The sequence below is a fragment of the Triticum urartu genome, chromosome 3A, assembly GCF_056163025.1.
Source record: "Triticum urartu cultivar PI428250 chromosome 3A, HENAU_Tu73, whole genome shotgun sequence".
In the NCBI taxonomy this organism is placed as follows: domain Eukaryota; kingdom Viridiplantae; phylum Streptophyta; class Magnoliopsida; order Poales; family Poaceae; genus Triticum; species Triticum urartu.
The window spans coordinates 461,843,002-461,865,760 of record NC_141875.1 but is presented as its reverse complement, the minus strand read 5'-3'; the positions used below and the strand labels follow the sequence as shown (position 1 = coordinate 461,865,760).

The 22,759-nt window shown below is 44.1% G+C and overlaps 1 protein-coding gene across 2 annotated transcripts; it reads right to left on the bottom strand.

Moving 5' to 3' along the window:
- Positions 1-1,745: 1,745 nt before the first annotated feature.
- Positions 1,746-5,372, bottom strand: LOC125544334 (putative choline kinase 2). Of its 2 annotated transcripts, XM_048707981.2 has the most exons (7): positions 4,759-5,370; positions 3,475-3,596; positions 3,181-3,379; positions 2,656-2,773; positions 2,519-2,566; positions 2,343-2,443; positions 1,746-2,257 (listed from the first exon to the last, which is right to left on the bottom strand). In XM_048707981.2, the coding sequence occupies exons 1-7, from the start codon at positions 5,155-5,157 to the stop codon at positions 2,162-2,164; spliced, it is 1,083 nt and encodes a 360-aa protein (XP_048563938.2). In that variant the 5' UTR covers positions 5,158-5,370; the 3' UTR covers positions 1,746-2,161. The 2 variants fall into 2 exon arrangements, with proteins under 2 accessions (XP_048563938.2, XP_087403479.1); XM_087547353.1 differs by having other exon boundaries at positions 2,343-2,566; positions 4,759-5,372.
- Between the last annotated feature and the right edge of the window lie 17,387 nt (positions 5,373-22,759).

Genomic DNA, 22,759 nt, shown 5'->3' with positions numbered 1-22,759 from the left:
TCAAATGACAACACATGTCTATGGTTAGGAAACATAATCATCTTCGATCAACGAGCTAGTCAAGTATAGGCATACTAGTGACGTTTAGTTTGTCTATGTATTCACACAAGTATTATGTTTCCGGTTAATACAATTCTAGCATGAATAATAAACATTTATCATGATATAAGAAAATAAATAATAACTTTATTATTGCCTCTAGGGCATATTTCCTTCAAGAGGGCCCCGCCGCCGCCAGCACTGGCCGGGGTTTGCCCGCCAGTACATCAAGGCGGCGGCGAGGGGAGGAAGGCACGGGAAAGGGGGGCGCTGGAGGCGGCGCTAGAGTTTTCCCCCCGGACGCTCGCGGGAGGGAGGTCTCGTGCCTCCCCACAGTCACACCGCAAGTACCATTCAGATGCAGTTTTCTGCCAGCACGTGCTTCATGCAGAACTGTAGTGCCCATAAAGAAGCACCGGCAGGAGCAGTGACCAAGGTGGTACCAGGGGTGGTGTTGTGATGTTTATGTTTGTTGGAGAGGCTAGAGGATCTTTGGCAGCAGATTGCACAGTTTGACAGTAGCGATAAACTGTGTGAGAGATGTTTGTAGCCCAGAGAGGGTTTCCTGCATGCAAACGAAATTTTGTTACAGATGTACTCCCTTCGTCTGTGAATAAGTGTACATCTAGTTTCATGAAGTATCCTTTCTTGCCCTTGCCCTTCTTGCCCTCGTCCGTGAATAAGTATACATCTAGTTTCTGTCTTTGATCAAAGTTTTAAAAGTTTGATCAAATTTACAGAAAAGACTAGTAGCATATACGACATCAAATTGGTATATTATGGAAGTACGTTTCAAAATGAATCCAACAATGCTAATTTGGTGTCATAAATGATGCTACTTTTTCCTAGAAAGTTAATCAAAATATTAAAAACTTTGACTTAGAACAAAAGGTAGATGTACACTTATTTGCGGACGAAGGGAGTAATGCTGAAGTCAAGTCCTTGCGATCACCATTCCTATTTTGCTGCAAGGCCTCAATATTTAATTGTAGTGACTCCTCTCAGGATCAGCTGTGGCAGTGTAATCAGTGACTTCAACCATTAAATTCGGGAAGGGCTTATACAGGCAGGGTGCCTTGTGATCTTAAATGAACTGCTAGTTCAAGCGAGGAATTTCATAAGAGGTCTAAATGAACTGCTAGGCTCTGACGAATTAAATTTCATAAGAGGTCTAAATTTCAGAAACAAAGAGCAAAGTAGCAAACTTGGGACGAAAACTGACCAGGGTTTGCATCGATCTCAGATGTGCGTACTAGGCCAGCCAGAACACGACGTCTAGAGTTTCAACCCAGTTAAAACATACTTGATGCCTCCTCTTACAAGGGTCTGAGGCTTTATAGTCATTACACTTAAGAGAGAAAATACAAAAAGTAGAGATGGAGCAGGTGAGAGCTAACAACCACCCGAGGACGAAACGAGGCTGTCCGATCGAAGATCCCCGTCGATGCGTGATCCACTTAGCACGATAAGTAGAGGTGGAATCCGTTGGATCGAGGAAGAATGTACCAATTTAAATCTTCAGCCAAGTGGTAAGGTAACAGTTAACTGAACTTTGCCTAAAAAAACAGTTAACTGAACTTAACAACAGTGTTGATTTCTTAAGTTCAGGGCCTGACAGTTTCAGTGATAACACCGTCTTATTATGGAGAACCGCAAAGACTGCCGTCTCCAAGCTAGTACACTCCAAGCACGGCTTAATCAGGATCTCATACATACTCATACTTCTTTCACGAGATGTCTTATAGTACATACTTTGTCCGTCAAGTATACATACATTACTAGCACAAAATCACACGAACACCACCAGCTGTGCTTAGGGAAACAACATACAAAATGCAACTCCAAGCTTTATCATCGTTGCGCCGAGCCGTCGAGGCTATACCTATAAACAATCAACCAAAGCCCCCATAGACAGCTTCCTTCCTGAAGCTGGACCTTGTCAAGGTTCGAAATGGGAACGTCTGACCCTGGAACGGGCTTATGCTTCCTTGTAATAGTATGCTTCTCTCATATCCTTCCTGTCATTATCCCAGCCAGGGGATATGTGTGTTAGTAACACTGCACAGTTTGTGTGCAGCAGCACAGGCCCTCAGGGAGTTCCTGAAGCCATAGGTACAGCTATTCATGAGGTTAGGACGGCAGGCTTCTTCTGCCAGTACTGCTCAAATCTCTGCCTTGCGTACTCCTGGTAATCGAAGTCGATGTCGTTGACACGATCCTGTAAAGAAAAGAATGAAAGTTAGAAGATAGCAGCGCATATAATTACTGTGATGACTAGGTTGGCGAACCGAATATGAACTCACCGATATTATTCCCCAGAGTCCCCAAACCAGATGACTCGCGAGCGTGTACTTCTCCACGCTCCGGAGCAGATTCTCCACCTCCTCTGCTTCAGGTTCCTCGCCTGACCAACAAAGCTGTATTAGCACGAAAGGAATCGTCGGACAATCGAACCAAGATAATTGGGTTTTGTACTCACGAGAAGTGCTCAGGTAAGTCTTCACGAAACGCCTCTGCTCATCGATATCTGCCGCAGAATAGAAAGTTAACAATAGTAACAAGGTAGAGTGAAGGCTGAACGAAAACAAAAGCAGAGTTAAATGGGAAATGCAATACCTGGATATTTACTGTAGTCCAGTATATGAGGCTTTTCCGAATGGTAGTCTGCCGCCATCTCGCAGAAATGGTTAGCGATGTCATATGCAACTGGGTTGAAGCTTGCATACTCATAGTCCTGTAAGCACACGAGGGGGCAAATAATAAGATCAAACCAACTTGCCAACTATAATTAGGATGTCTGACAGTTTGTTAGAAGGTGGGATAGAACTTCAGATTTCCTTAAGAAACTGTCATGACTCATGGCAGGTCGGTACACAGCATATACAACAAGAAAAGAAAGCATCGGTTCTTCATGCTGCACGTACTCTCCAAGACTAAAACTCTGCTTTTAGTGGAGGCGTGACACCTTAGGATGTCGAGTCGTAAGGAACAAAACTGAAGACAAGGTTGCATGAGATGAGAAACTTGGAAGTTCAGCCTAACAAACGTGCAAGAGAATCCCCATTTGCATATTTTACATGATTTCCATACACCAAATAATTAAGACTATAAGGAATTGCTTTTGAATGCATAGAGACTCACAATGATGGTCAGCATGTTGGTCTCCTCATCCATCATGATGTTGCCATACTGTAGATCATTGTGGCAGAAACCAATCCAGTGGTGGTAATCCCCTGAGAATTCTTTCTCCAGCGAAGCGATCTCGTCCTCCAGGCAATCCAAGCGTAGTTCGTTGGCCTGATCGGTTGGGCACAGGTTCTTGGCAGTTTTGAGCCAGTTCCTTCATTAAAAAGATTCATCAGGTTCAGTTCCATGCTTGTGAGTTGTAAGCCTGACAAATAAATCATTTGTGCAAGAACTAAAGATTGTCCTTACTTCAGTCTGTCCCAGAGGAGCACATGCTTGGGACCAGGCATGTCAAGGTTGTGGAATTCCCTCAGTTTTGTAGCCACCAGAGCTGAAATTTCAGGATCGCGCATATCGGGAGCCGACAGCGTCTGAAAAAAACATTTGCATTAGTTTGTGTTTACAAACAGATGGATAGTTTGGCCACCTTGGTAGCAAATACTCCTATCGTTTTCCAAGGACAGCTTTAGCAAAAAAGTTCTAATAGCAATGAACCGTATTCCATTCCCACCCCTTTTTGTTCGCCCCAGAAAACAGCACAAGATACTCCCTTTTATTTATGAGCGCGACGCAAATAATGAAGTGATCTGAAGAATCTAGAACGTGCTACGGCGCGCTCTCATCCTCTGGCTATAGCATGACTAACACTTCAAAGGGGCATAGAAAGTGAGTTGGACCATGATGCATACTGCCTAAGCTACTTCCTTGTAAACGTACTTTGCCACCAGCTGTGCTGGTTTTGCCAACTTGGTCATCTGCCTACTTTCTCAAGTCAAATCAATTGCTTTCATGCCATGGCTTTTCTAAGAGATGTCCTCTGCAGTCGTATGTGCAGTTATAGATCATCGACTACTTGACAAATACAACATCGTAAGCTATTGACTTCACACCACAAATTTATCGATGTGATAAGAAATAATCTAAGGAAGAGAGATTTCATTTGATGACATAGCCTTGCAAAGAAAAAGATCGTCCACGTAACACACATTTCTGGGAGATGTCGCTAGTGCAGAAACAAAAGGTAGCTTTCGACTAAGTCACATGGGGCATAATAATTCTGGTTAAATGGGAGTTCATTGACTAATTGGCTTGAAGAAGCGTTTTCTTTCTGAACTGATGGATAAGACTAGATGTAAGGAATTATCTAAAATTTTACAATGCTAGATTCCCACGGCAGAACATTCAACGGACGAGAACCACAGTTCAATAAATTAGTCGGCTGCATGCTATTGCTAGTAGAATCTCCTAAAGTACATCAAGAAAGCAGTAGTTAACTTTAGCACTAAATTTTCTAAAATCCAACCGAACACAAGCGCACTAAAAATAACTGAATCATTCGTGGAAAGAAACAAAGTGGCATGAAAAACTCTTAGAGAAAACAGAGTGATTTGGCAGTTCGAGAAAGAAATTCGCCAAGAAACAGAGGAGACCAGTTCTGAAATGGCCTTTAAACCAAGAAAAAACTGAAAGGAAGAAACAATTCGATAGTTATTTTGTTTAGACGCGTTATTATGGGTTCGCATGTGCACGTACCCGTGCGTGGATGAACTCCTCGATGCGGCCGTTGGGGAAGCGGCCGAGGAGGCGGGGGCCCTGGCCGTGGCGGGACATGCACTCGAAGGTGCGCAGCTCGTCGTCGCGGTCGAAGAAGAGGTCGACGCCGTCGCCGTAAATCCGCACGAGCACCTTCCTCACCTCCCTCTCCTTGAGCGCCCCCGCGCCCGCCTCGCCGCCGGCCGGGGCGGTGAGCCAGCGCACCTGGTACACCTCGTTGGTCATGGCGCCCTTGAGCGGCACCACCTCCAGCGCGCGGCAGTCCGCCACGTTCGGCCACGCCGCCGCCAGGTCGTGCAGGAGCCGCCGCGCCTCCTTGGGGATCCTCGCGGACTCCGCCGGCCTCTGGGCCTGGCTCTGGTTCTCGATCGCCACCATTCTCGCTAATCACGCCTTCTGCTCTCTTCTGGAGCGGAAATGGACAATCCGGCGCTTACGGTTGATCTTTCTGTTTCTTTTTCTGATTTGGGTGTTCTTTCTTGTTCTTGGTGAAGCGAGATTGGATATAAAGAACTAGGCAAAGCGTTGCAGCTGCAAGTAACAGGGAGGGAGGTTTTGCTCTGTCCGGCGTGTTTTGGGATGGTTTATGTGGTTCGGCCGCGCATAAATAGAGGAGAGTCTGTTGCCGGGGGTTTTCCAGATGCCCCCTCCATGGTTTCTGTCCGTTCTATGTGAGGACATATCCTGGTTACCACAACGCGTTGAGTCGTTGTTTTCCTTTTTCTTTTCTTTTTCTGGAAAAACGTATGATATATTTATCAACGGTCAAGGTTGTATACAAAGAACACTAGAATTGAAAGTTACATTTAGGTCCATAGAGCACTTGACGATGGCTATAAACAATAAAGCAAGTCGAAGACGTGCCGCCGTCATCACCCATCATTCACCGGAGCCGGCTAAACCAACAAACACAGTCGAGAAGTCGTCATGCTAAGTCCCTACAGGACCAGCGCACAAAAACAACAACAGCCGCCGATGAAAAGAACCTGCAGACACACAAATACCGACAAACGAAGACCGGATCTAGGTGGATCCACCGAAGACAAACAACGATCGTATCCCCCAAGATCCGACGGAGACAAACCTCTACGCGCCCTCCGACAATGCTGAAATCACCACGGGGAAGGTGGCTAGGCGGAGAGAACCTTATTCTTGCTTGGTAGGGAAGGTTTCGTGAGGTCAAACAAAATGGACAAAATCATACTCTCCTCCGTAGTTTCATAATATAAAACATAGTTTGACCCTATAAAATTGTAATCGTAAATCTCACATACAATTTTTAGGTAACGGTTACAATACAAAAGGTACTTTTAAATATGAATCCAATGGTGTATATTTGTGTAACAGAAATCACATATTATTTCACTAATTGTTGGTCAAAGTATTTTTGAAAGCCAAACTACGCTTTATATTTTGGAACGAAGGTAGTATGACTTCTTATCTACTTTGAGATTGCAGATACGCCAAAGTAGTAGAAAGAAACATACATAGGCTTTGCGAGTATAATTGAACTCCTATCAACCATACTTGTGTAAAGTTGTCGGAATCTCAATTTTATCAAACGATTCTACAATCTTAGAATCTAAGCACACATGGAAAGTTGGTAGAATCTCAATTCTATCATAGGATGATGTGTTTTTGACAATCCAAATTGATTGGATTGGCTCTACATTATTGTCAGTACAATATATGATTTTATGATTCTAGGAAATTACTGCCAGTATATTAATGGGTTAATTTCATAAATGCCACTCGAATTCTAGCGACTCTGAGAAACGCCACTGCAATTTTCAGTGGCATTTTTCAAAGTCTGCAGTGGCGTTTTTTGAAGTTTGCAAAATTTGTAGTGGTATTTTTAAAGTTTGAAAATTGCAGTGGCGTTTCTCGTAATCACCAGAATTCAAGTGGCATTTATCCAATTAACCCATAATATGTGATTTTATGATTCTGGCAACTACCGTGAGACTATCAATCTTATATGCAGAGTAAAAAAGAATTCTTATATTAATAAAGTTTGACCAGCCTTGTACAAGAGTAAGTTCTATCTTACTTTATAAAGTTTGACTAGCCTTGTATTAATAATTATAAACATTTACAGTAGTAAAGATATAGAATATGAAAAATAGTTCCATGATTCATATAATGATATTGATTTGGTATTGTGGTTGTCCATTTTTTCACATATATACATATATATATATATATATATATATATATATATATTTGGTCAAATTTTATGAAGTTTGATTTATGATAAATCGTATATGCAGAGTAAAAAAGAAATGAAAGGAGTGCTATGACTACCGGGAAGTCAACTCCAACATTTAACATTGGCAAGTGAAGCAAAATGAAGCAGATTTTTTCTCTGATGAAGTATTTCTCAATATGAGTACAATTTTTACTCTCTTCAATTTGCCAAGTACTCCAACAATCAACATATGCCCACACACCAAGGGACGACTTTACGGCATCCAGCTATGCCACGGAACTTAGGTGGTGTTTGGTTCTCTAGTCCTAGGACTTTTTCTAGTCCTAATTAAAAAGTCTCTAATCCCTAAAAAGTCCTTCTCTGTTTGTTTTCAGAGACTAAAAAGTCGCTAGTCCCTTTCTAGATGTTATTAAATGACCATGTTGCCCCTAGTATATAAAAAAATAACAATCAAACAACACCATGGGATGGCGGACCAATGGGTGCATGAAGGGGCATTATTGGAAAAGTCCCAAAAAGACTCTCCTTGAGAGTCTTCTTCATTTAGTCTCAAATGCCTAATTTAGTTCCTAAAAAGTCCCTCCCGTTTGGTAAAAAAAAATCTTTAAAAGGGATTTTTTTTAATCCCTACATAAAAAAGTCCTTGGAAACAAACACCCCCTTACATTCTTGCACCGTAAACAAGGTCTTAATGTTAATTTTTACAGTGGCACATGCGGGTGTGAGATTGGACGTCTCATTATATTTATCTTTTTTGTGGGGGGAGAGATTGGACGTCTCATGTAGCAAATGTAGTATACTTCCTCTGTCTCAAAACAAGAAACGTTTTTTTGACACTATAAGAATACATCTGAAGGAGACGGAGAACACGTGGTGAGAAATACGGGCTATTTCGTGCTTGAGAATGGGTGACACACAGTTGCCATCGTTTTCTTACCGGGGCGAGCAAGCTCTCTGTAAATACAGAGTAGAGGCGTGTTTGGTTGCAGTAGTGAATAGTAGCTGCATTGCATACACATCTCAATCCAGTCTGATTGAGCAAAAACAGCCCCAAATGCGTCATCTGCAAGTTGTTTGGTTGCCTGCATATAGGGTCTCTGCATTAGGTAATACGCAAGTGTACTTTGTTTGGTTGCCTGCATTGGCCCAAGCGGCACATGAACACGGTATTTGGTTACATGCATGAGGTATGATTAAGAGCTAGCACTTGCACTTAGCACACAAGGTTAAGAGCTAGCAGGGGGAGGGGGAGAAGAAATGCAGTGTGCGCCGGACAATGGCTACTGCGGTGGATAGTGGTCGTGGTGCCGTGTCCGACATGACGAGCATGAAGTCGTGGACGAGCAACCCCGTCGGCGGCACGGCGGGCGACACCATTGGCAAACTAATTGCGATGCTCACACAAACAACCGAAGAGGAGAAGAATGCAGTGCTCGCGCCATGGTATTGTCAGTGCAGTGGACGAGATAGGAGGCTGATATGATCGATGCCGGAAACAACTCTAGTGTAGTAGGGCGAGAGAGAGAGGAGGCTAAGATGATCGACCCCGTCGGCGGCGTGGTGAACTGCAGTGTGCATGAAGGCGAGGACACAACAAAGCAGTGTGCGTGCCATTGCAGTGTCAGTGCAGTAGGAGGACGACAGAGAGTAGGCCGAGATGAGCAGCACCGAAAACGACTCTAGTGTAGTAGGATGTGGGCAAGGAGATCAAGAAGAATGGCGTCGGCGTCGAGAGGGACGAATAGGAGGGCTCTGAGCAGAGGACAGAGAAGCTCGACATGGCGGCAACAATGCAGTAGGATGCTGTTCAAAGAAAGATGAAGCTACGGTCGTCGAAACCAAAAATTTACAACACGAATAGTGTGCGGAACTGTGAGATTAGGCTGCTGGACAAAGGAAATTTCAAACAATCAATCATGCGCGACGAATCTAACAAATTTTGTTCAGAATAGCTTCAAACAGGAAGACGAAATTAAGAATTTACAGCCGACGAAACTACGAACCGATCACCTGAATGAAACCATAGCATTAAAGTGCATTCTTTGGTGTAGAACTTACTCAAATCGAAATATCATTGTGTAGACGGAAGAGGATATGAAGAACATAATTAAAGGATGGTTAATGAAGATAAAAATACACAGGTAGGCGCTTTGTCAAATCCACGTCACAGCATATCTGCCAATCTTATCGCATCCTCGCGCATGCAAGGGATGGCCCATGGCTGCCTCGCATTGACGTGCGTGTCCTGCGTGGTGCAACATTAATTTGCCTCTCGGTCAGCAACATTCGGACCGACCACAACAAGCACAACATTCGGACCGACCACAACAAGCACGCGCATTCTCAGCTTGATTTCCACCACAAGCATGACTACTATTAAGGGGCTGTTTGGTTTTAGGACTAGCATTGTCATACTTTATCACACATTTTTGTCAAGCTTGCCTAAGGTTAGTTCATCAAAATGAAAGCTACAAGTTGGCAAGCCTAAAGAAATCTTGTCACACTTTTTGTGTGTATGAAAGTGAGGCACAAGTGTGGCTTGTCTAAGATGTGACTTGACCAAACACTCATGTTGGTCAAATTTACCTAATCTTAATTGTGACAATCTTTGATTAAGTTAATCACAAGCCAAACAGTTTCTAAGACCGCGTGTAAACGAGGTGGCACTACCGTCAAGTTCAGTGAGATGTCCTGCCCCAGTATTTCACGCAGTGAGAAGCACGCGTGAGTGGCGCGTCAAATTTGGAGCGAGCTTTGCTGACCAGTTACTCGGATTGGCACGAACCGGTGGTACGTTTTCCTCGTGTTTGTCGGCATGGAACTGGATTAAGCCACGGTATCGATTTTATATTTTGCGGTGGATCGCATGGAGTACGTCCTCTAGTGCGGTGTGGAGACTTGGGAGCCACGTGTTTCAGGAAAAAGATCAGCGCGTGGCGAAATAAATAAGGCCAAAGTTCACGTCACAGGTCACACTACGGCCCAGCGCGGGCCGCAGTTGTCCGCGTCAACGGTCGAGCGTCTTCTTTATCTTGTCCTGCTATCCGAAACGAAACTAAACCAAGCAGGGTGTCCGTTGGTCCGGTTTGCAGATGGATTTCTCCCCGCCGATTGCTACGGAAAAGAAATCTGCTCCCTACGAAACACGAAACACCCACCTCTGATGATTGACATCCCGACGCATGTGTTCACTAGTCTCAGGGCAAGGACACGTAGTAATAAGCAACTTCAACCGGCCGACCTAAATAAAAATAATTTATCTGTTTTTTGTCTGTTTAGGTTGCCCGACAGATATTCATATTTGTTTTCGTGTTTCGGTTGGCGCTTACACCTAACGCCGGCCCTGTCCATCTTTGAGGTCGTGTGAAAAAAAATACCGCAAATATTTTGAAAATAAAAAATATTAATTAAACATTAATGCCGGCCATAAAGGCTAGTGGGAGTCCACGAGTCAACTTTACATTAAATAAAAGCATTTCTCTACTCTTATAAAAAACCGAGTTGGTGATAATGGTGTGCGTGCCATCTTATAATATAGACCGTCTGATTTACATCTGACGGATAGAGAGCAAACTATGATAATTTTACAAAAAAAACCGCACATCTCTCCACATTGACAGATAAGGCCTTGCCTCGTTCATCTTATCTCCCACAAGCTCATTGCTGAGCAATTAAAAAAGGAAATATCTGAAACAATCTAGCATGGTGGCCGCTACCGACGCCGTCCATCCTCATGCCTCCGCCTAGTCTGACCACCAGTCACCATCACGCCCCACTCCTCATCTTATCTCTCATCTTTCTCGAGATATCATTTTTTTAATGAAATTCTCGAGATACCATTTTTTTGTTAAACTTCTTGAGATATCATTAGTTTTTACACATGGGATTACTCTTGCATGGGTCAATCACAACATGTGTTTTGTAAAAAAAATGCATCTTGATGTTCCGTGCAATGCACGGGCATCTTGCTAGTAATAAAACTAAAAACTAGGAGGAGGCGCATTGTGCTAGGCGTCCTCATCGTCGTTGTCGGGGCCGGTGAGGTCAATGAGCGTTAGAGTCGGGCCAGCCCCGGGGAACGTCGTCTCCTAGGCTGTGGCGACGCCCTCCGCCACTGGATGTACCGCTGCCGGCTGGGCTACCCCACCGCGGGCACAACGCTCCTCTTCCTCCGCGTCGCACTCCAACTGCTCGAGCCGCTCGCCCTCGCGGCGCTCCTCCGCCAGCCTACGCTATCGTCATATTGTGCCGGCATCGCTCCAAGCCAGACGGGTGGTGCGTTGACCCACTCGCGCACGCACCCATTCCATGTGTAGCGCTCGGGCATGACGGGGGTCGGCGCCGGCTCGGCCTTGCGGGGGACGGCGACATCAGACCTCCCAATCGGGAGAGTCTGATGCGTAGGCGGGGTTGAGGCGCTACTTCGGCGTCAGCTGCTACCGCCGGCGCCGCACCTCCTTCGCGTGCGCCCGCGCCGACCGCGGCACTGGGATCCTCTACGTATCCAAGTGCCAATCATGTGGCAGTGTGACATCGGGGTACGTTAGGGAGATGCGGTGATCCTAGTGCCACATCGCCTGGTGCACTGAGACGCTTATCCGCTGCCTAGGCGGGCGGGAAGACGCCGACGGAGGTGGGGAGAGCGCACGCGAAGGGCCGGCGGGGGCCTTGCCCTTGTTCTTGCCGGTGAAGAATCCCATGGTGGCTAGGGTTGTCGCCGACAGGGGAGCAGAGGGGTGGTTAGACGGGGACGGGCGTATGGAAGACGATGAGGACGCCCCCCACAAGTATAGGCGATCCATCGTGGTCCTTTCGATAAATAAGAGTGTCAAACTCAATAAGGAGCAGAAGAAAAATGACACACAGTTTTCAGTAAGGTATTCTCTGCAAGCACTGAAATTATCGGTAACAAATAGTTTTATAATAAGGTAATTCGTAACGGGTAGCAAGTAATAAAAGTAAACAAGGTACAGCAAGATGACCCAATCCTTTTTGTAGCAAAGGACAAGCCTGGACAAACTCTTATATAAAGGAAAGCGCTCCTGAGGACACATGAGAATTATTGTCAAGCTAGTTTTCATCATGCTCATATGATTCGCGTTCGTTACTTTGATAATTTGATATGTGGGTGGACCGGTGCTTGGGTACTGCCCTTACTTGGACAAGCATCCCACTTATGATTAACCCCCTTCGCAAGCATCTGCAACTACGAAAGAAGAATTAAGGTAAACCTAACCATAGCATGAAACATATAGATCCAAATCAGCCCCTTACGAAACAACGCATAAAATAGGGTTTAAGCTTATGTCACTCTAGCAACCCATCATCTACTTATTACTTCCCAATGCCTTCCCCTAGGCCCAAACAATGGTGAAGTGTCATGTAGTCGACGTTCACATAACACCACTAGAGGAAAGACAACATACATCTCATCAAAATATCGAACGAATACCAAATTCACGTGACTACTTATAGCAAGACTTCTCCCATGTCCTCAGAAACAAACGTAACTACTCACAAATCATATTCATATTCATAATCAGAGGGGTATTAATATGCATAAAGGATCTCAACATATAATCTTCCACCGAATAAACCAACTAGCATCAACTACAAGGAGTAATCAACACTACTAGCAACCCACAGGTACCAATCTGATGTTTTGAGACAAAGATCGGATACAAGAGATGAACTAGGGTTTGAGAGGAGATGGTGCTGCTGAATATGTTGATGGAGATTGACCCCCTCTCGATGATAGGATCGATGGTGATGCCGATGGTGATGATTTCCCCCTGCCGGAGGGATGTTTCCCTAGCAGAACGGCTCCGCCAGAGCCCTAGATTGGTTCCGCCAAGGTTTCGCCTCGAGACGGCGGCGCTTCGTCCCGAAATCTTCATGGTTATTTTTTCCAGGGCAAAATACACCTTATACCAAAAGATGGGCATCGGGGGCCTGCCAGGTGGTCCACGAGGCAGGGGGCACGCCCAGGGGGTAGGGCGCGCCCCCCAACCTCGTGGACGGTGGCTGGCTCCCCTTTGGTGCTTTCTTCGCCCAATATTTTTTATATATTCCAAAACTGACTTTCGTGGAGTTTCAGGACTTTTGGAGTTGTGCAGAATAGGTCTCTAATATTTGCTCCTTTTCCAACCCAGGATTCCAGCTGCCGGCATTCTCCCTTTTCATGTAAACCTTGTAAAATAAGAGAGAAAAGGCATAAGTATTGTGACATAATGTGTAATAACAGCCCATAATGCAATAAATATCGATATAAATGCATGATGCAAAATGGATGTATCAACTCCCCAAGCTTAGACCTCGCTTGTCCTCAAGCGGAAGCCGATATTGAAAAATATGTCCACATGTTTAGAGATAGAGGTGTCGATAAAATAAAATACGGACATGAGGGCATCATGATCATTCTTTGTACAGCAACACACACACACACACACACACACATATATATATTGTCATGTGATTTCTTATGCTAAAGTAACAATCTATTCACAATGTAAAGTATGAATCAGAAACTTCATTGAAAACTAACAACTATAATCTCAGTCATTGAAGCAATTGCAATTTATCATAACATCGGAGAGAGTCAATATAAGAGCTTTTCAGCAAGTCCACATACTCAACTACTCCCTCCGTTCCATAATGTAGTGCTTCCTCTATCCACATGCTTCAACTTTGACCGTAAATTTAACTACCAAGACCGATTGCGGCGGGAGCAAAAATTATATCAGTGAATTCATATTTGAAAGAAGTTTTCAATTATATAATTTTTTCTCCCGCCGCAGTTGGTCTCGTTGGTTAAATTTATGGTCAAAGTTGGACCTCGGAAAGCGCGGGCGCACTATATTATGGAATGGAGGGAGTATCATTTAGTCTTTCACAATTGCTAACACTCACGCAATACTTATGGGTATGAAGTTTTAATGGGACACAGAGAAAGATAGGGGCTTATAGTTTTGCCTCCCAACCTTTTACCTCAAGGGTAATGTCAACAATAATGGTTTATGAAAACCCACATCCAAGTAGCTATATATATCAGGATTTTTCCAACACACAGTGCTTGCCAAAGGATAAAATGTAAAAAGGAAAGGTGAAGATCACCATGAATCTTGTATAAAGCATAAGACAAAAATAAAAGATAGGCCCACAGAGGGAAGCAGAGGTTGTCATGTGTTTTTGTGGTTGGATGTACGAAATCTTAATGCAAAAGAACGTCACTTTATATTGCCACTTGTGGTAGGGACCTTTATTATGCAGTTTGTCGCTTTTATTTCTTCCACATCACAAGATCGTATAAAGCTTATTTTCTCCACACTAATAGATCATACATATTTAGAGAGCAATTTTTATTGCTTGTAACAATGACAACTTACTTGAAGGATCTTACTCAATCCATAAGTAGATATGGTTGACTCTCATGGCAAAACTGGGTTTAAGGATATTCGAAAGCACAAGTAGTATCTCTACTTGGTGCAAAGAATTTGCCTAGCATAAGGGGGAAGGCAAGCTCAACATGTTGGATGATTGTAACGCCCTCGATGCGGCTATATCTCCCACGTGTCGAAGCATGACTTAGAGGCATAACCGCATTGAAAGCAATATCGTAAGTGAGGTAATCTTCACAACAACCCATGTAAATAAATAAAGGGGAAAGGTACATAGTTGGCTTACACTCTCCACGTCACACAAATACATAAATAAGTCATTACATTCATCCAATACACTCAAGGTCCGACTACGGAACCAAAATAAAGATCAACCCCAAATGCAACATAGTCCCCGATCGCCCCAACCGGGCACATCTATTGATCATCTGGGAAAGACACGTAGTAACGGCGAGAGTCTTCATTGAACTCCCACTTGAGCTCGGTCATATCATCTGGAGCGGTATCATCGGTCCCTGCATCTGGTTTGGAAGTAATCTGTGAGTCACGGGGACTCAAAAATTTCACACCCTCGCGATCAAGACTATTTAAGCTTATAGGTAAGGGTAAACGTATGAGGTGGAGCTGCGGCAAGCGACTAGCATATATGGTGGCTAACATATTCGCAAAAGAGAGCGAGGAGAGAAGGAAAAGGCACGAGTGACAAACTATGATCAAGAAGTGATCCTAGAACAACCTACATCAATCATTAATCCAACACCGTGTTCACTTCCCGGACTCCGCCGAGAAGAAACCATCACGGTTACACACGCGGTTGGTGCATTTTAATTAAGTTAAGTTTCAGGTTATCTACAACCGGATATTAACAAATTCCCATCTACCCATAACCGAGGGCACGGCCTTCGAAAGTTCAAATCCCTACAGGGGAGTCCCAACTTAGCCCATCACAAGCTCTCACGGTCAACGAAGGATATTCCTTCTCCCGAGACATTCCGATCAGACTCGGCATCCCGGTTACAAGACATCCTCGACAATGGTAAAACAAGTCCAGCAACACCGCCCGAATGTGCCGACAAATCCCGATAGGAGCTGCACATATCTCGTTCTCAGGGCACACTCAGATGAGACATCCTATGAGTAAAACCAACCCTCAAGTTGCCCCGAGGTGGCCCCACAGTCTACTCGGTCGGACCAACACCCAGAGGAGCACTGGCCCAGGGGGGTTTAATAAAGATGACCCTCGGGCTCCGGAAACCCAAGGGAAAAAGAGGCTAGGTGGCAAATGGTAAAACCAAGGTTGGGCATTGCTGGAGGAGTTTTATTCAAGGTGAACTGTCAAGGGGTTCCCATTGTAACCCAACCGTGTAAGGAACGCAAAATCCGGGAACATAACACCGATATGACGGAAACTAGGGCGGCAAGAGTGGAACAAAACACCAGGCATAAGGCCGAGCCTTCCACCCTTTACCAAATATATAGGTGCATTAATATGAACAAGATAATATTATGATATCCCAACAATAAACATGTTCCAACAAGGAACGGTCTCCAAACTTCACCTGCAACTAGCAACGCTATAAGAGGGGCTGAGCAAAGCGGTAACATAGCCAAACAACGGTTTGCTAGGAAAAGGTGGGTTAGAGGTTGACATGGCAATATGGGAGGCATGATAAGAAAGTGGTAGGTATCGTAGCATAGGCACAACAAAAGAGCGAGCATCTAGCAAGCAAAGATAGAAGTGATTTCGAGGGTATGGTCATCTTGCCTGCAAAGTTCTCAGAGTTGCCTTGATCCTCATAAGCGTACTCAACGGACTCCTCGTTCATGTACTCGTCTCCCGGCTCTACCCAAGCAAGAATAATAAGCAAAAGGAACACAATCAACCACGTGCAAAGCTCAAACAACATGATGCAAACATGGTATGATATGCGGGATGCGATATGTGATGCATATGCAAGATTTGGAAAAGTAAAGATTGAACCTGGCCTCAAATTGGAAATCCAAGAGTGCCACTGGAAAGGTGAGGTGATTTCGGTCGAAATCGATATAAAGGTCACCGGAATCGGATGCACGATTTGGAAATGGCAAGCAAAACAAATATGACACCGGTCTGCGATAAACAGCAAGTAGCCTACTAAATGCAATAAGAACAACATGCTACAACACTCCAACATGACAAAAAAAATACATGACAGGGATCCACTCATAATGCTTGACAAAAGATGAACACTGAGCTATGGCTAAGTCACTAAATAGCAAGCTCAAACAAGCATGGCAAAAGTGCAAAAGATAACAGGTTTCAGACTTAGTGAAATTAACAGCATAACAGGAATTTATCATCAGGAAGCAATCTTTAGAGCATGAAAACTACATGCTATAGGAACTTATCATGGCAAAGCAAGGCATGGCACGAAGCTACTCTAAGCATATAACAAAAGTCCCTTAGTGACCATGAGCCAAAAGGGATCAGAAAATACAATTGCAAGCATGTGAACATAGCAAAAACATAAACAGATTCAGACTTGGTGAAAAACTGGAGCATGCAAAATAGATTAACAAGTAGGCATGTTTACGAGCTCGATGCACTCACTACGAGGCATTTCATGACAAGCTAATCATACACCCAGCAAATAGACATGGCATAGAAGATAGACATGGCAAGAACAACATCATAGCATGCACGGATCAACAACAACAAGCTCGGCAAAATTGCTAAACATGTTAACAATCTGTCAGGAACATTTTATAGCAAAAGTAGAGCTCGATTGACTCAAGCTTGGGTGCTCCATAATTGCAAACAAAGACATGGATGGATATAGCACAACATTATCTTCAAAACATCCTTACTGATCATGCTCAAAAGAGGCACGGATCACTAGGAAACAACATGAACATATGGCATAAAAATTACAGCAGGACAAGGACTTAGTGAAATTCTAAATCCCTGAAATCAACATCATTGAGTAAGCTACTTTGCATGCTTGTGCTAGTCACCACAAAGATCACAAAAATACATGGCATACACCACTGTAAAGATGACATGGCATTCTACAAAACACATGTAGAGCTCAGGATCATAGCATGCACACATTAATCATGGCAAAAATGACAAAAGTGCATTTGCTGAAACAGATCTGAAACTTTCCTCACATAGTCCTCTTCCAACAGCATTTCGGGCATCAAGATGAGCTCAAATGAAAATGATGCAATGAGATGAAATGATGTACTCGTCGAGACGAACATTTTGATATGCTACACGCACGAATCGAAGCTACGATGAGGGAGTTATGGCATGACAAAGATTGTAGAAATGCAAGGGTTAGGAACGAAAAAGTCAACCCCGAGATATTTCAGATCTGGATCCAGCCGGCTTCACTGTAGCACGCACACACGGAGATCAAGGATGGCCGGGTACTGTAGCTGCCGAAGTAGAGGACGTCGCCAGACCTGATGTCCCGGTCGGCGAGGAGAGGACGGGGTCCGTTGAGGGGGGGGGGGGGGGCGCCGGAGCAACGGCGAGGTCAGGCCGCGGTGAGGCGGCGCGGTGACGGCCGGACAGCGAGGCTCGCTGGAGACGGAGCGGGCCGGTGGAGGAACTCGCCGGCGTGGGGTCGGCAGACTTGGGCGGCCAGATGTGAGGAGGACAGCGGCGGGCTTCAGCTTGAGGCGGCGCTGTGGCGATGGGCTCGGGGGGCCGCGCGCGGGCTCTCCCGGGCCGGCGGCGGAGGGAGGCGGTGGACGAACCACATCGTGCCATGTGGCGGCGGCGGGCGGAGCGGACGTTGTCCGGCGCGGGCCGGACACGTCCGGTGCGCGGAGGAGCGAAATCTAGGGTTAGGGAAAGAGGAGATCCGGGATTTCGGGGAGGGGATCTATTTATAAAGATAGAGGGAGCTAGGAAGCTCCAAATGAGGTGCGGTTTGCAGCCACGCGATTGTGATCGAACGCTCTAGATGATGGAGGAGGTTTAGGTGGGTTTTGGGCCACTTTGGAGGGGTGTTGGGCTGCAACACACACGAGGCCTTTTCAGTCGCTCAGTTAACCGTTGGAGTATCAAACGAAGTCCAAATGGTACGGAACTTGACAGGCGGTCTACCGGTAGTAAACCAAGGCCGCATGACAAGTATCGGTCCAATCCAAAAACGTTTAACACCCGCACATGAAAAGAGGTAGAAAGGGGCACCAGAGGACATAGGAGCGCCGGAATACAAAACGGACAACGGGAAAAATGCTCGGATGCATGAGACGAACACGTATGCAAATGCAATGCACATGATGACATGATATGAGACGCATGACAAATACAAAACACACGGAGAAAAAAACCCGACAACGAGGAAATGAAATAACTTAGTGCTGGAAACGACAAGAGTTGGAATACAAATAAGGTAAATTACATCCGGGGTGTTACAATGATCCATGACAATATAATTTATTTCGGATATAAGAAAACATAACCCATTACGTTGTCTTCCTTGTCCAACATTAACTTTTTAGCATGTCATATTTTAATGAGTACTCACAATCATAAAAGATGTCCAAGATAGTATATTTATATGTGAAAATCTCTCTTTCTTTATTACTTCCTATTAATTGCTACGCTGACCAAAACTATGTTTGTCAACTCTCAACAACTTTTATTCATCATACTCTTTATATGTGAAGTCATTACTCTCCATAAGATCAATATGATCTCTTTATTTTCTTTTTATTCTTTCTTTTTTTTTCCTTTTTCCCCTCAAGATCATAGCAAGATAACGAAGCCCTCGACTCAAGACTAATCTTTATTATATATAACTCATGGACTCGATTACATAGATAAGGATCAACATAAAACTCAAAGCTAGATCATACTAAACTTTATTCTACTAGATCAAGATATAATCAAAAGGATCGAACTAAGAGAAAAAACCTGGTAAAGATAGAAGTGTGATGGTGATACGATACCAGGGCTCTCCCCCAAGTTTGATTGTTGCGAAGGGGAGTGCCCATCAATATAAAACTTCTGATGAAATTCCAATTTCAATCGGTTGTAGTTCCATGATCCAATATCATCACATAGCCTAAACCATGTCAATGCCTTTCCCTTCAAATATAAAGGGAAGACCTTCTTCTTGATAACATCCTCGGGCATACCTGCAAGCTTAAATAATCTACAAACTTCATCCACATAGATTAGGTGCATATCGGGATGTAATGTTCCATCTCCTGTAAAAGGATTAGCTAGCAGTTTCTCTATCATACCTGAGGGAATTTCAAAGTAAAAAAATTCAGTAGGTTCAGTAGGTTGAGGAGAAACTCTTTGCTCTACTGGTCGGCATGAAGATACCCCGAACAAGCCCCTCAAAGGACTACTTTCCATAGTAACAAGTGAGAGTAAATTTCAGCACACTATATGAATTTTTCCTTATCAAAGGCACTTCACTCCCCGGCAACGGCATCAGAAAAGAGTCTTGATGACCCACAAGTATAGGGGATCTATCGTAGTCCTTTCAATAAGTAAAAGTGTCGAACCCAACGAGGAGCAGAAGGAAATGACAAGCAGTTTTCAGTAAGGTATTCTCTGCAAGCACTCAAATCATAGGTAACAGATAGTTTTGTGATAAGGTAATTCGTGACGGGTAGCAAGTAATAAAAGTAAACAAGGTGCAGCAAGATGGCCCAATCCTTTTTGTAACAAAGGACAAGCCTGGACAAACTCTTATATAAAGGAAAGCGCTCCCGAGGACACATGGGAATTATCGTCAAGCTAGTTTTCATCATGCTCATATGATTCGCGTTCGTTACTTTGATAATTCGATATGTGGGTGGACCGGTGCTTGGTACTGCCCTTATTTGGAAAAGCATCCTGCTTATGATTAACCCCCTTCGCAAGCATCTGCAACTACAAAAGAAGAATTAAGGTCAACCTAACCATAGTATGAAACATATGGATCCAAATCAGCCCCTTACGAAGCAACGCATAAACTAGGGTTTAAGCTTCTGTCACTCTAGCAACCCATCATCTACTTATTACTTCCTAATGCCTTCCCCTAGGCCCAAACAATGGTGAAGTGTCATGTAGTCGACATTCACATAACACCACTAGAGGAAAGACAACATACATCTCATCAAAATATCGAACGAATACCAAATTCACATGACTACTTATAGCAAGACTTCTCCCATGTCCTCAGAAACAAACGTAACTACTCACAAATCATATTCATGTTCATAATCAGAGGGGTATTAATATGCATAAAGGATCTCAACATATAATCTTCCACCGAATAAACCAACTAGCATCAACTACAAGGAGTAATCAACACTACTAGCAACCCGCAGGTACCAATCTGAGGTTTTGAGACAAAGATCGGATACAAGAGATGAACTAGGGTTTGAGAGATGGTGCTGCTGAAGATGTTGATGGAGATTGACCCCCTCCCGATGATAGGATCGATGGTGATGACGATGGTGACGATTTCCCCCTCCCGAAGGGATGTTTCCCTAGCAGAACAGCTCCGTCGGAGCCCTAGATTGGTTCCGCCAAGGTTCCACCTCGAGACAGCGGTGCTTCATCCCAAAAGCTTCTTGGTTATTTTTCTAGGGTAAAAGACACCTTATACCAAAAGATGGGCATCGGGGGCCTGCCAGATGGCCCACGAGGCAGGGGGCGCGCCGAGGGGGGTAGGGCATGCCCCACCCTCGTGGACGGTGGCTGGCTACCCTCTGGTGCTTTCTTCGCCCAATATTTTTTATATATTCCAAAACTGACTTTCATGGAGTTTCAAGACTTTTGAAGTTGTGCAGAATAGGTCTCTAATATTTGCTCCTTTTCTAGCCCAAAATTCCAGCTGCCGGCATTCTCCCTCTTCATGTAAACCTTGTAAAATAAGAGAGAAAATGTATAAGTATTGTGACATAATGTGTAATAACAGACCATAATGCAATAAATATCGATATAAAAGCATGATGCAAAATGGACATATCATCAAGTAGAACTGAGTAATAGAGAGATTAAATTAATTTTGCAAAAGACTGTTAATAGATCTAGAAAGAATTGGTCCAAGAAACTTGATGATGCATTATGGGCCTATAGGACCGCATATAAAAATCCTATGGGTATGTCTCCGTATAAAATGGTTCATGGAAAAGGATGTCACTTACCTCTCGAACTAGAACATAAGGCATATTGGGCCATTGAAGAGCTCAATTATGATTTCAAACTTGCCGGTGAGAAGAGACTATTTGACATTAGCTCACTTGATGAGTGGAGAACCCAGGCCTATGAGAATGCCAAACTGTTTAAAAAAAGTTAAAAGATGGCATGACAAAAGGATACAAAAGTGTTAGTTTAATGTAGGCGATTATGTTTTGTTATACAACTCTCGTTTAAGATTTTTTTTGCAGGAAAACTCCTCTCTAAATGGGCAAGTCCTTACGTTATCGAGGAGTTCTATTGTTCTGGTGCCATAAAAATCAACAACTTCAAAGGCACAAATCCGAAGGTGGTGAACGGTCAAAGAATCAAACATTATATCTCAAGTAATCCTATAAATGTTGAAACCAATGTCATTGATACCGTAACCCCGGAGGAGTACATAAGGGATACTTTCCAGAACGTTTCAGACTCCGAAAAAGAATATGTATGTGGTACGGTAAGTAAACCGACTCCAAAACAGTTCTAATAGCAATTTTTCTCCGTTTTGGAATATTTAAGAAAATAGGAAAATAAGATGTAGTCCGAAAGGGACACGAGGAATCCATGAGGGTGGAGGGTGCGCCCCCTGCCTCGTGGGCACCTCGTGTGCACTCCGAACTCCGTTTTCTTGCACGATAATTCTTTTGGTCGGTAAAAATTCATTATATTATCTCCCGAAGGTTTTGACCACCGTACCACGGCAAAATCCCTTGTTTTCGTTTTGAGCTATTTTCTGCCAGAGTTTCCAAGGCCAAGCACTATGTCGTCCTCCTCCTTCAACAACGCGGACGGCGATGCTTGGTTGATGCAGATGGAACTTAGAAGGGAGGATGCCGAGGGAGCCATCATGGAGGAGGATGAAGGAGATTCGCTTGAGGAACAACCTCCGGCTTCGGAGAGGGGTACTTTGGCGGGCATCTCCACTATTCTGAATCCCCATCAAGCAATAGAAGCTACAAACAATCATGAAGGCCGAGAGGTTCGAGAAGGGCTTCCCCCTAGAAGGCCCTTACACAGGTTACATCGGAACAACTTTCATAATTTGAATCATAATTACGGAGTAGAGAACACCCCTCGTATACATATACCCTCCAATTGGGACATATCCCGTCCAAGTGAAAGCAATGCAGGGAAGAGTTCTTGGGGGCCTTAAAATAAGCATCTCATGGAGGAAATTCAGAAGAATGCAAATAT